We start from the raw sequence: 13,714 nt of genomic DNA on the forward strand, positions 1-13,714 counted from the left end.
GGGTGGCGTGCGCTTCATGTGAACCATGAGAAATGAAGAATTATGAAAAAGACAAATATTTTTCACATCTTCTCCAGAATTACAGAATACATATTTTGACTAAATGACAAAAGCAATACCCAAGTTTGGTTTCTCTCTAGATGATAGGCAGCTTTCATTCCCCAACATTAATTCTAGTGGACTGCAGTGATCAAATCATCTGTCTTTTGTCATTGCTCAAAGACCACACTAGCTCAAAAGTAATAGCATTACTTGAACTCCACCGAAGTTGCACATGAATTTATAACTATTTCAATGAAGTAAAGACTAAACTACATTAGAGTCTGAAGTAACAAAGAAATCATCATTTTCATCAACAGATGTGAGAAAAGCCAGACATCCCAATGACTTTGTCAGTGTCTTTCTAAATAGTAACCTCGTGAACACATCCAGAGCCGACTGTTTCCTGTGCACACGCTGCAGCCCTCGCAATTAGGTCAAACAGCATTTCCTGAAAGAGAACTAAATATTTGTTTTACTGCTAATTAATCCAGATTTGTGGCAGGGATTTTCTTGTTTTGTATTGTAAACTTGTCATAAATGTAAAACGGTTTAAATTCATAATAAAATATACAAATGACGCACATCCACGAAACATTAAGTTACACTCAAATTAGATCTAATTAGCTGTGACACTGCACAAAGACGCCTCGTCATATATGTGGTTTACAAATTCCATAACAAATCATACTTCTGCACATATTTTCCTATTGAGGCTGAGATCTTGGATTCAGTAATAGGCAGGAGCTATGGGCCAGCCATGGAACAGGTGGTAGAAGGGGTTGTCCTGGGTTAGGAGATTGATCCCAGACCCCTATACATGCTAAAGCATCCTTGGGCAAGATACGAAAACCCAGGTTGCACCCAATAATGCCTGATGTGAAAGTGTGTGTTTGAACGGACCACCATTAAGGATTAAAAAAAGGCCACCAGCTGGCCAGGGCCTTTCTCTGTGGAGTTTGCATGTTCCCTCTGTGCTTGTGCAGGTTCTCTCTGGGTACTCCAGCGTCCTTCTACAGTCCAGAAATATGCATGGAATTAACTGGTGATTCTAAACTGTCTGTAGGTGTGAATGTGAGGGTGAATGGTTGTCTGCCTTTCTGTGTTAGGCCTGTGACAGAGGGGTGACCACATGTGCAGCAACTGCAGATGAGCTAAAGCAACTTAAATAGCTGAGCCAGCTTGAGATCAGCTGATCTGCCAGGACTGTGGCTAAGCTTGGCTTAATGTCTTGCTTGAACTGTGCGCTGACAAATTACCAAGCTGAAAATAAATATAAGACATAAATGTTGCTCAAAGAGGCTCAACAGCTTCGATTATGATTTTTAGATCATATGGAAACTTCAGTGGATTGATAACAAAACCTTAAGGATGTAAAATGTTTTTTTCTTCTGGCCATTACCTTTTTTCTCTGGCTTCTTCTTTTTACTCTCATCTTTAGGAGAGATGTCCTTGACAGCAGTAGCAGAGGGTGCTGGACCAGAGGGTGCTGGACCAGGAGGAGTGGGCTTGGAACTGCACGCAACAGTGGTGTCACTTGATGGCATTGGAACATCAAGCACTACAGAAAGAACAAAAACAAAAACAAAAAACCTTGATTGAAAAGAAAATAACTGATGTTTTCTGCGGTTGATATCATCTGCATGAACTCCCAATATTCCGAAAGGACAGACAGGAGCAAAGCTGCACTGGAGCAAAATGGAGAACATTTACATTTCAGATACACAAGACACACTTCTTCTTAGTTGACCCTTTTCATGCACAGAGCTGGTTGAATCAACATAATATGATGAAATGATATAGGGGGTGCTTTATTTACACACCCAGTGGGAGGACTGCTCTCCTGATGCAAACTGTTTTGATGGGAAAATGACAGTGTCCAAGTTGATGGAAACAAGGAAATTGAACCATAAAGCAGGGAACAATGTCCGACAATAACTCTGTAGGAAGAAGTAACCCCTCATTTCAGGCGCCTGATGTTTGAATTCCTACAAAATTCAGTGTCTATGTCTGACAAACATCGGTCTGCAGGCACACCACCGTCACCATAATGCTTTTAATTACCTTAATTCTATGTTGGGACCTGAGATCAGGACCTTTCCGGTTTACCTTGGAATTACAGGCAACAACCTTTTAAACTCTTAACATCCCCATTAAGTTTTTTTTTTTTTTTTTTTTACATTTAAACCATTTTTTTCCCAATCTCTACCACAATATTACATAAAAAAAATTCAAACACTGGGTGAAATATCAATAAGACAAAATGGGGCTTGATTACCAGAAATTTCTAGATGCCTTGGGTGTTTACCTGCAGATCATGATAGATTTTATAAATTTATAAACTCAATATGAATATTGTGCTGATGACTTTAATTGCAAATTAAAGCTACACTAATAAAAGTGACTCATAGTGAGAAAACAACTGATATTCGGTAAAAATCCTCAGCTTTGAGGGTTTTTTTTAAACAAACCTTTTTTTTTGTATTCCTGTTTTGGTTTCCTGGCTCGGAATTTGTTTCGTTCCCCTGATTAAATATGCAGTGTTTCTCACTGAGACCATTCTTAAACACGCTCTTCTTTTGGTCATTCCTAACATCTTCAGTGAGTTTCGCGTATTCTTGGTGACAGGCCAAAACAGACAAATTGCACTGAAAACACGCCTTCCACTGGAGGCAGGTTTCCAAAGCAGAGGAATTTCCTTGACTTTGGAAATGACTTTCAAAAACCTTCATATTTATCCATGCTTTGATTAAGCTATTTTGAGTCACCTTAAAGCCATCGACAAGAAACCCCAAAACTAAACATCACAATCACATATACTGTGTGGAAAAACATTGTCTCCAGTTTATTGGAACACATTCCTTCAACCCCCCAAAACATATCCAGCTTTTTGAGCAAGGTTAAATTACTTATTTCTTCCAGCCCTCTTTTATTCCTGCATCTTCTTTCTGGAAAGCATTAAAAGGCCTCAGCTGTTTACCCCTGAATGTCAGTGTATGTCATAAGCGCGATAGTGGACACACACGTTATCCCCACCACCTTAAAGGGAATTTTTGAAGCACTATGGTCGCTTTAATAAAAACAAAAAAACCAAACTAACCAAAATGAGCTAGTTATAATAGGCCAAGGCAAGAATGCGCAAGATGTTATCATTGATAGAACAAACCAAACAAAGGCTCTAATGAGCAACAACTGACATCAAATGTTCCTCAGCCGGGCGCTCGCAACGGCTTCTAAAACTTGATATAAAGGATAACGACATCAAGGTTTTTCTGAAGACAAACATTTAATCTGTGATGGAGGCCTTGCCGGGAACAAAAAGTCAACATACCTCCTCTCCTCTTTTCTTTCTCCAACAGCTGCTTTTTAAGTTCCTCAATGTCATTCTTTAATTTGGCGTTTTCCACCATCAGTTTCTTCTCCTCTCTGACACTGGCTTGGACAACTGCAGCAAGGCAAATTCTTGTTACTAGTCAGCACAGAATTAAATGTAAAATTCCCACAAAGGTAAGATATATTTTTACAATTTTAAGATCTGTACAGCAAACTGTACAGATCAAAATAAATACAGCACCTATAATTAGTAAAAGTAAAAGCCATATAATCATGAGAAAAACAGTATTAACTCCCATTGGATGTGCAATTATTTCTTGTAAACACAAAAGTAGTAAAAAAAAAATACTTTTTTCAAATATTTTTTAATTCATGACACTAATGGAGAGAAAATACAAAAAAAATATGCGACGTGTTTTATTATTTATTCCAAGTTAATGGCATTTTTGCATGCAGCCAATCTAGACATAAATGAGGAACTCAAACTTCATTATAAACCAGGTATACAACAATGTACTGGGCAAAAATTGGCATCCACATATATGGATGGCAGTGGCCCACGCTTTTGTTTGGCCAGCACATCAGTTTTGAAGAGGCTAAATGGAGGTTCAATTCTATTCTCTTAGCAGAAGAGTCCTATAATAAATTTATACAGTCTGAGATTTCCTTCTTCTTTGAACTGAATGATCAGCCTGACATAAAGAGAAATATTCTCTGGGATGCATCCAAAGCATATATTAGGGGTCAGCTCATTTCTTTTATTTCTAATAAGAGAAAGGAAGAAAGTTCTCACATTGCTAGATTACTTAGGGACATCAAGACAATTGATGATCAATATTCTATTAACCCTGACCCGACTCTATAATAAGCGTGTTTCTTTACAGACAGAGTTTGATCTGACAACTACTACTAAAACTAGAACCTTGTTATTAAAATCCCGACAGCGTTTCTATGAGTCAGGGGATAAAGCTGGGAAGCTTTTATCACATCAGGCTCGAGCTGAGGCTTCCTCCAAACTTATTCCAACAATAAATACTTTGTCAGGAACCACACCAACAGATCCAATTGAGATAAATCGTACCTTTACGGAGTTTTATGCATCTCTTTATACTTCAGATTCTCCTAATTGTCCCGACGCTTTGTTGGATAGTATAAATTTCCCTCAACTAGACGACAAAGCAGCTGAAGCCTTGGGAGCCACCATCACAGTTACAGAGGTTCAGGCGGCCATCGGTTCACTTCAGAGTGGCAAATCCCCTGGCCCTGATGGTTTCACTGTTGAATATTACAAGGCTTTTTCTGCGTCACTTAGTCCTGTATTAACAGATGTATATAATGAGGCATTTGCTCTTGGCCACCTCCCAGACACTTTGTTGGAGGCTACTATTTCCTTGCTTCTAAAGACGGACAAAGATCCTTTACTCTGCAGTAGTTACAGGCCAATTTCTCTTCTGAATGTGGACTTTAAAATTCTTTCCAAGGTCCTTGCCACCAGATTACAACTTGTACTACCTTCCCTTATTGGATTAGATCAGACTGGTTTTATGCCTGGTCGTCATTCCTTTTCGAACACAAGACGACTTTTTGATGTGATCACTATCCCTGACTCAACTATGCCTGAAGTTGTAGCGTCTCTTGATGCTGAAAAGGCCTTTGACAGGGTGGAATGGAGGTTTTTGTACAGTGTGATGACAAGGTTTGGGCTGGGCGTAGCTTTTACTGATTGGGTTAAGTTACTCTACTCTTCTCCAAAAGCCATGGTCCGAACTAACAATAACTTATCCTCATCCTTCCCTTTACATCGTGGTACTAGACAGGGCTGCCCCCTCTCACCTTTGCTGTTTGTATTAGTGATCGAACCTTTGGCTCTATTGCTACGTGCAGAGGCAAATTTTAAAGGTATTATGCGATCAGGCACTGTTCATAAGGTCTCGTTGTATGCTGACGACCTCCTCCTTTATGTTTCAGACCCTGTTGTTTCTTTTCCGACCATTTTGAATATCCTGGACGAATATGGTAGCATATCTGGTTATAAAATTAATTATCAAAAGAGTGAACTACTACCTATAAATGAATCTGCTAAGGCCATTTCCCCTTCAATAGTTCCGTTCAGATGGTCAACAGAGGGCTTTCGCTATTTGGGTGTTCAGATTTCTTCATCTCTCACTAATTTGTTTCGCCTCAATTTTACATCTCTAATGGATAAGACCGAGGGTGACTTTGCCCGGTGGTCAGTTCTACCTCTCTCGCTTGTTGGGCGGATAAATTTGGTTAAGATGGTTACTCTCCCAAGGTTTCTTTACTTGTTCCAGCACCTCCCTGTTATTCTTAATAAGTCTTTCTTTGATAGGTTGGACAAACTAATCTTAACATTTTTATGGGGTGGTAAACCAGCTAGAATTAGAAAATCAGTATTACAGTCTCCTAAGGATAGGGGAGGATTTGCTCTGCCAATTTTTAGACACTCCTATTGGGCAGCTAATATACAGAAGCTTTTATTCTGGATGCGTGATGAGGCTGATTCGCTGCCTAGTTGGGTACACTTGGAAAAGAGTATGTCTCCGTTTTCTTTACCCTCACTTCTATGCTCTCAACTTCCATTGCCGCTTTTAAATCTAGCTGGCTGCCCAGTAGTGTTAACCTCCCTGAAGATTTGGAATCAGTTTAGAAAGCAATTTGGACTTTCAGGCCCTTCCGCTTTGACATCTATTTATCGAAACTGTTTTTTTGAACCATCCAGAGCCGACCCGGTATTTCGAATGTGGCATGAGAATGGGTTAAAATCTGTTAAAGACTTGTATATTAATGGAATATTTTGTACATTTGAACAGCTTTCCACTGCCTATAATCTCCCAAATAATCATCTTTTCCGATTTTTCCAGGTCAGGGACTTTGTTAAAAAATTGTTTCCTCATTTTCCTAATCGTCCCCCAGAAAACATGTTAGAGTCCCTTCTTTCTACTGACCCTGTAGCTAAAGGATGTATTTCTCTCTTGTACAAATCTATTTGGTCAACATCTTTATCAACCCTTACTGCAACAAAAAGTGCCTGGGAGGAAAGCCTTAACGTTACGTTCACGGAGCAACAATGGAACTCAGCTTTATCCTTGGTGCATGCATCATCCATTTGTGCACGTCACAGGCTCATTCAATGTAAGATTTTTTATAGAGTCCACTACACTAATGCCAGACTGGTTAGAATGTTTAACACTGTTGATGCTGCTTGTGGCAGATGTAACCATTCTCCTGCCAACCATGCCCATAAGTTGAGTCCTTTTTGGACATATATTTTTGACTTCTTAAGTAAAACTTATAATTTCGTTGTTATCCCAAATTGCATATCAGCGATTTTCGGTGCTCCTCTTTGTGCAACTGTCCCAAAAATGCTAAAGCGGGCTTTGGCATTTAGCACTCTCCTGGCCCGCAGACTAATTTTGTTGAACTGGAAGCTCCCCCATCCCCCCTCACAAAATCGTTGGGTCAAGGAAGTACTCTATAACCTCAAACTGGAGAAGCTCAGGTTTTCCTTGTGTGGATCGATAAAGTCTTTTCATGACACTTGGGATCCCTTTTTGAAATATGCAGACTCCTTGAAAATTACTTTTGATGTGGAGGATGATTAATTTTTTTTTTTTTTTTTTTTTTGTTGTTTGGCCTTTTGGTTTGGGGTGGTGGGTGGGATATGGGCATACAATATCTGCACTGATTTACTATGTAAGCTGTTTTTTTTTTGTTTTTTTTGTACACTATGTTTGGGGTTGTTAAAGTTTAAAATGTTCAATAAATAAAGTTGGAAAACAAAAGAAGAGGCTAAATGTTGAAAGCTGTTGAAAAAATTTAAAACAGTTCAGTCATATTTCTTTTTAATAACACTGGTTTCCTTAGTTTCATTGCACAGAAGTGGTAACAGCAAGAACTGAATGTAAAACAAGCTACTTATGTCCAAATCTATAGATCCCTAAACCTAAATATACATAAGGTGGCTGAGAAATTGTGGATATATAAGCACGTGTGTCTTACTGGCTTTCTCCTTCAGTAGCTGGACCTGCTGTTTGAGGTACTCGATGAGCTGGTCGGCCTCAGCTGCTCGCTGCTCCAGCCTCAGCAAAGGGTTGTGACTCGACATTTTGGTCAATGAACGGACTAAAAACCTAAATGAAACAATCAAACAAAAAGAGAGCATACAATAATTTCAACAGTACAAATGTATTGTAACAAACGTAATATGAAGACTTCTGGTGAACCTTGAAGGTAGCCAACATACTGAGATTACCGTAATCCAAATATTATACATGTTAGCAGTGCAGCAGGTGTTTTGTGTAGTGTCATTACATTTTTGTGTAAATCGCTAAGTACAGTTGTCCTGTTTTTGTTAACTTGTGGGATACTAAAATACTTTTGGCTGCTCCCTTATTTCCCAAGAGGTTGCCACAGCAGCTGGATCCGCATATTTGATGTGGTACAGATTTCATGCCAGACGCCCATCCTGACTCAGCCCTTCCTTTCATTCAGGCTTGGGACCTGCACTGGGAGTACACTAGCTTGTGATGCCCTGAGGCTGGGTTTGTGCCTCCTCCTGGTCTAAAAACAGCATCTTTTGCATTTTAAGTGAATCTGTTAACCACTACACCATGGCACCACTAACTTGTGTGATCCTAACAGGTATATTCGGGTGTACAAACACCTGGCAATTGGCACTGTGCCTGAGCATCCTTGACTCCTAAATTCCAGTTTGTTTGACCAGTGTGACTTGGCCATGAGACACATGCAGTTTTATTGCTAGCCATGCCCATAGGACAAGATAGTGTGTCACCATTTCCAAAAATTGCTTTAATTAGGCCACAAAATGTCATAAAGTAACGACTGAATGACATGTCATTGTCATCTGCAAGAGCAGTTTTTAAAAGCGTGAGCGTATGAAAGAGAGAAGAGTGAGCATGAGAGAGGGCAGCTGAGATTCTGAGGGCATTCTCAAACCTATGTGTTTGCGCTGGGCTGAAGCAGTTGATGAGTTTGTAAACTCTTAGTTTTTTCTCGTGGATTAGTTTCATTTCACACAGAAAAAACTGCAAGCAAACTCAAAGCAAATCAAAATGCATCTCTATAAACCACGTGAGAATGTTTAGTCCACTTATTAGCCACCTGTGTCTGGGGAAGGTGCAAGAAAAGTAAATACAGGAAGGAAGTGCTGTGTTCTGGACTTGTGGATAACAAGTGAGTCCTCAGTTCATTTTACAGGTAGTTGCTACAGTTTGCGTACTCTGCACATCTATGGACCTCTGCTGCATCCCAGAATGCAAAGCATACCTGGATACGGTAGGACGTTTATCTCAAATCTGCAGTGTACATCTGGTAGTTGGGTTGGATTGAGGTCAGGTCACCTTTGCACCATAAACGAACTGCTCTGGAGTGAATTTGGAACAGGACCAAGACCACCTCCTCCAAAGGGTCTTGGGACTGTTCTTTTGGTCCTCACCCAAGTGCGATTTCAGTGTTCACATCAGCATAAACGAACCTCACAAAGGAGAAAAACCAGCTTGATTCAACGGGATTAGACAACACAGGTGTGAGAACACCCTGAGATACAGGGGTTGGACAATGAAACTGAAACACCTGTCATTTTAGTGTGGGAGGTTTCATGGCTAAATTGGACCAGCCTGGTGGCCAATCTTCATTAATTGCACATTGCACCAGTAAGAGCAGAGTGTGAAGGTTCAATTAGTAGAGTAAGAGCACAGTTTTGCTCAAAATATTGCAATGCAGACAACATTATGGGTGACATACCAGAGTTCAAAAGAGGACAAATTGTTGGTGCACATCTTGCTGGCGCATCTGTGACCAAGACAGCAAGTCTTTGTGATGTATCAAGAGCCACGGTATCCAGGGTAATGTCAGCATACCACTAAGAAGGACGAACCACATCCAACAGGATTAACTGTGGAAGCAAGAGGAAGCTGTCTGAAAGGGATGTTCGGGTGCTAACCTGGATTGTATCCAAAAAACATAAAACCACGGCTGCCCAAATCATGGCAGAATTAAATGTGCACCTCAACTCTCCTGTTTCCACAAAAACTGTCCGTCGGGAGCTCCACAGGGTCAATATACATGGCCGGGCTGCTATAGCCAAACCTTTGGTCATTCGTGTCAATGCCAAAAGCTGGTTTCAATGGTGCAAGGAGCGCAAATCTTGGGCTGTGGACAATGTGAAACATGTACTGTTTTCCCCACATCCGGGAGAGTTACGGTGTGGAGAAGCCCCGAAGAAGCGTACCACCCAGACTGTTGCATGCCCAGAGTGAAGCATGGGGGTGGATCAGTGATGGTTTGGGCTGCCATATCATGGCATTCCCTTGGCCCAATACTTGTGCTAGATGGGCGCGTCACTGCCAAGGACTACCGAACCATTCTGGAGGACCATGTGCATCCAATGGTTCAAACATTGTATCCTGAAGGCGGTGCCGTGTATCAGGATGACAATGCACCAATACACACAGCAAGACTGGTGAAAGATTGGTTTGATGAACATGAAAGTGAAGTTGAACATCTCCCATGGCCAACCCCTGTAAACTGAAGTGCATTCGGGCCCAGATCATTAACAGCAAATATAGTGCATGTCAGCATGGGAGTGGGACAGGGGGGCATTAATGCTAAGGCAGGGTGCAATGCAACCATGTCTAGTGTGAGTACACCCTTAAAGTACTAGTAGTACCATGCTAAACATCTACAAAGACCTGTCTGAATTACTGGTTTGCCTTCCAGTACAACTTTACCGCAAACTACAGCCTCCGAAATGACCACAGAGTTAAGTCAACAGGTCTCAGACAGTCTCAACAAAAACAGAACATTGTAATTTCCACAAAGGTGGTTTGTGCCGCAGGTCTTCTGTATAGGACAAAAGGGCACTGCATTGTACTTTCTGTGTAATGTATCATAATATAATGCTGTGGCAGAGTTAGAACATGTTTATTAACAATAATAAATAATGCATAAATCTCAATTAATGTGCTGAATGCCTGATAGCAACATGTCTTAAAGAACAATCACTTTCATATGGTTGCTATAAAGTGCAGCGTCAGTATGTATAAACCAAGTCCTAATGCGATTTTGATGTGTGTTGTGCTCTGGTTGTCTAGAGTGACAAGTTTGAACTGTGTCCACAAGATAAGCTGACTGAGCGAAAGGAACAAGTAATAAATACTTGACACCTTCCAAGCCAGACTGGATGAAATGATACTAAGACAGTTTATCCTAATGTTCCTTTATAATCTTGGGCTTGGCAAATTACTTCTTGAAGAAAGAGGAAAAGAAGGATTTTTACAAGGCCAAGGCATGAAGAAGAAAACGTCTTACACATATTACAGGGAGGCACTGGAAAACAACAGCTGGCCCCAGATGAAAACAAAATGTTGGGGGATGAGGAAATTAGAAACACCAAAGAGCTGGAGTTGATAAAATCAAGGATCAAAGCATTGTTTTTTGAGAAACTGAATTGATTTAAACAGGACCAGTGGTAGAGTAATAACAAGAGCCACAAAAAGGCTGATCTCATTTGGATAACCTCTGAAAATGAATCCTGAGGCAGAGGTATGGCATGCAGCATGAAGGCGCTGCAGCGACGGATATTAAGACTGAAATGTGTTAACAATATAAAAAGTGAAGTGGGATTTCACCTGCATACAATCTGACTAATTTACCTGACTTAATTACAAAATCTTTAATTCATCTTCTGCTTGGCAAATGCATGTATTTAACAGGTTACAGGCATTTCCAGCTTCCTGCACTTGTATCTTAATAAAGACTTGAGAGTGGCTGGTTTTTTTTGTTTTTTTTTTTTACATCCACTCTCCAGTGAAAATATCAAGGCTAATTCTGCACAGACACAGACAGCACAGGTGGTTTGAATCACATATGCCACACATCACAATGTCACATTTAATCATCATCTTTCTGTGGTATTCTGCTGGTGTGTGCGCACACCAGCCAGGATACAAGCCTTTCCTCTTTTCACGGTTCATTCCCACAGTAGAAATATACTGTGATAGGATATTTCCTTACCTGTCTGCCAACCAGAACAATGTGATTAGAAGAAGAGTGCAGTGTGGCAGCACCATCTGAAGGCACTGAAAGGCCCTACAGATTTTAATTTAAAAGAAACCATGAAGATGTCTAATCCTCCAGCACCAGATGCAGCTACTGGTTATGAAGACCCATGCAATCATCTTCCTCATATTTGGACTTATTAGCTATTTCTATGGTCCTTGTAAAAACAAAAAGGTCTGCAATAATTTTATTGTAAGAAAAAAAAAATTAAGTTGAAAAAAGCAAATTGTCAAATATACATTTTGCCATTAGAAAAAGCATTAAATTTACTAGATGATTAAAAAGTTTGGCTGATTAATCAATTGATCGCATAAAGAAAATTAAGCACCTTTCTGGTATTCCCTTACACTATTTATTTTTAATCAATGTTCTGGTGTTATAAAAGAAAGAAAGAAAGAAAGAAAGAAAGAAAGAAAGAAAGAAAGATTTCAATTTTTAAATCTGAAATAACATATGTAGGATAAGAAATTTTACAGGGCAAAAACATATCTTCTAATTTGTGAACACAGACACAAGAAAACTCACAAATTTGAGTGTAAATCGTGTTTATGAGAGTTTCACACATAAATCAGTGATTTGATCAATATTTTCATACCTAAATTTGTTCGTAGTTTACGAAATTTAAACAAATCTTTAAAATTAATACTACTAAATATTATTTCTTTATTTAACCTTTATTTTACCAGGAAAATGTCGTAAAAATAAAATTTAAAAAAATTGTATTGCATGTTACAAGCAATATGGTGGCATGATGGTTAGCACCATGCCACTATATTGCTGCCTCACAGCAAGAAGGTCCTGGGTTTGAATCCACCATCTACCCAGGGCTTTTCTGTGTGGAGTTTGCATGTTCTCCCTGTGTCACCCCCACAGTCCAAAGACATCCAATTGGTGGCGTTAGGTTAACTGGTGGTTCTAAATTGACTATAGGTTTGAATGCGAGTATGAATGGTTGCCTGCCTCTCTGTGTTAGCATTGTGACAGACTGGACCTGTATACGGTGTACCTTGCCTTTCGGCCTATGGCAGCTGGGATAATACCCAGAGTTAGATAAGCAGAAGAAAAATGATGGACAGATTGCATATAAAGAATACAAAATACAAAGTGGAAAGGAAAAAAATATTTTAACCACCATTATTTTAGCCTAAGCCATACTTCTTTGGTTTTTTTTAAACAGTTGCCTCTCCCGTGGAAACTCTGTGCCTTTTTTAGCTTCCTCTTTGTACGCAATAGTTTAAGTTTCTTCAGTTGGACTTTGTCCTTCTTTCTTGCCTCAGAAGGTCAGGCTTCTCTCTAGCAACATCGTCACCACTTTCTCCACTTCACCTGGACTTAAAATATTTTTCCTTATATAGAGAAATGCGGGTGTGGCTGTGTGCAGATGGAATGTGGATGGTATGCAGACTACCCAAGCCTGCTAGTTCAGAATAAGTCTGATTTACTAACACTGGCACAGTGGTAAGAACAAAATAGGCCTGTGCACATGTTTCATAAATCTGACGGTAATTTTGCCTACACATTTTTTTTTTTTGAAGTTTAAGAACATTTTCACGTGCATATTAGTAAATTACAGATGCGTCTATTTGGCTTACTGTCAGAGTAAACTGATGGTGCAACATCTGGTACCAGGTTCAGTTCAGAGCAGCATTTTCTATTATATTGGAGGGTTTTATGAAAACACCCCTTCAAAGGAAACATCTAAGATGACGAGGAGTTCTTGTATGATTCACAAATCATTTCATTTATGACATGACAAAGTTAGGAAATGACAAAGCCAGGACAGCCTGGGAGTGTTGGGAGTATGCTGCTTGTTCTGGCAAAGTTTTTTTTTTCCATTGACGTACCAATAATATATAATCACCAGCCAAATTTGTTTAAAAAAAAAAAAAATGCTGGCTTTGCCCCAAAATAAGATTTTAAAAAGCTTTTTTTCCCCCCACCATTGGAAGTTATTCTCTTTTTATTCTGGGAGCCTTTTGAGAACAAACTGAGATTGACAATGACAATGAGAATAGCACCAAGCCGAACCAATCGTGTGGTTGAAACAGAGTTAGAGCGATGCCATATTAGGAGGAGCAGCCCTGTGCAGGATGCACAGGGCTACTGCACCTGTGCATCCCAGTATGTTAAGAGTGTGGAGGGTAAATTATGGTTTAGTGGTGTTAGTGCACTGGCAGTGTGTGTGCAGCTACGGACTGCCTGTCCAACTCCAGAGAGCATCTGTTATCAGACGGCGCAGTGC

General features: G+C 39.9%; 1 protein-coding gene across 2 annotated transcripts in view; it reads right to left on the reverse strand.

The window, feature by feature from the left end:
• Positions 1-13,714, reverse strand: part of aimp1a (aminoacyl tRNA synthetase complex interacting multifunctional protein 1a) — a 30,632-nt gene that overhangs the window by 14,994 nt on the left and 1,924 nt on the right. Inside the window, exons 1-4 of one of the 2 annotated variants that reach the window (XM_030737715.1) lie at positions 9,157-9,199; positions 7,393-7,523; positions 3,371-3,484; positions 1,442-1,600 (exon numbers count right to left, since the gene is read on the reverse strand). In XM_030737715.1, the coding sequence (XP_030593575.1) occupies positions 1,442-1,600; positions 3,371-3,484; positions 7,393-7,523; positions 9,157-9,191 (439 nt within the window). In that variant the 5' untranslated portion in view covers positions 9,192-9,199. Of the gene's footprint in view, positions 1-1,441; positions 1,601-3,370; positions 3,485-7,392; positions 7,524-9,156; positions 9,200-13,714 lie in introns of those variants that run through there. The other variant, XM_030737724.1, reaches the window with a different exon arrangement.

Source organism: Archocentrus centrarchus, chromosome 1, assembly GCF_007364275.1.
Source record: "Archocentrus centrarchus isolate MPI-CPG fArcCen1 chromosome 1, fArcCen1, whole genome shotgun sequence".
NCBI classification, from domain to species: domain Eukaryota; kingdom Metazoa; phylum Chordata; class Actinopteri; order Cichliformes; family Cichlidae; genus Archocentrus; species Archocentrus centrarchus.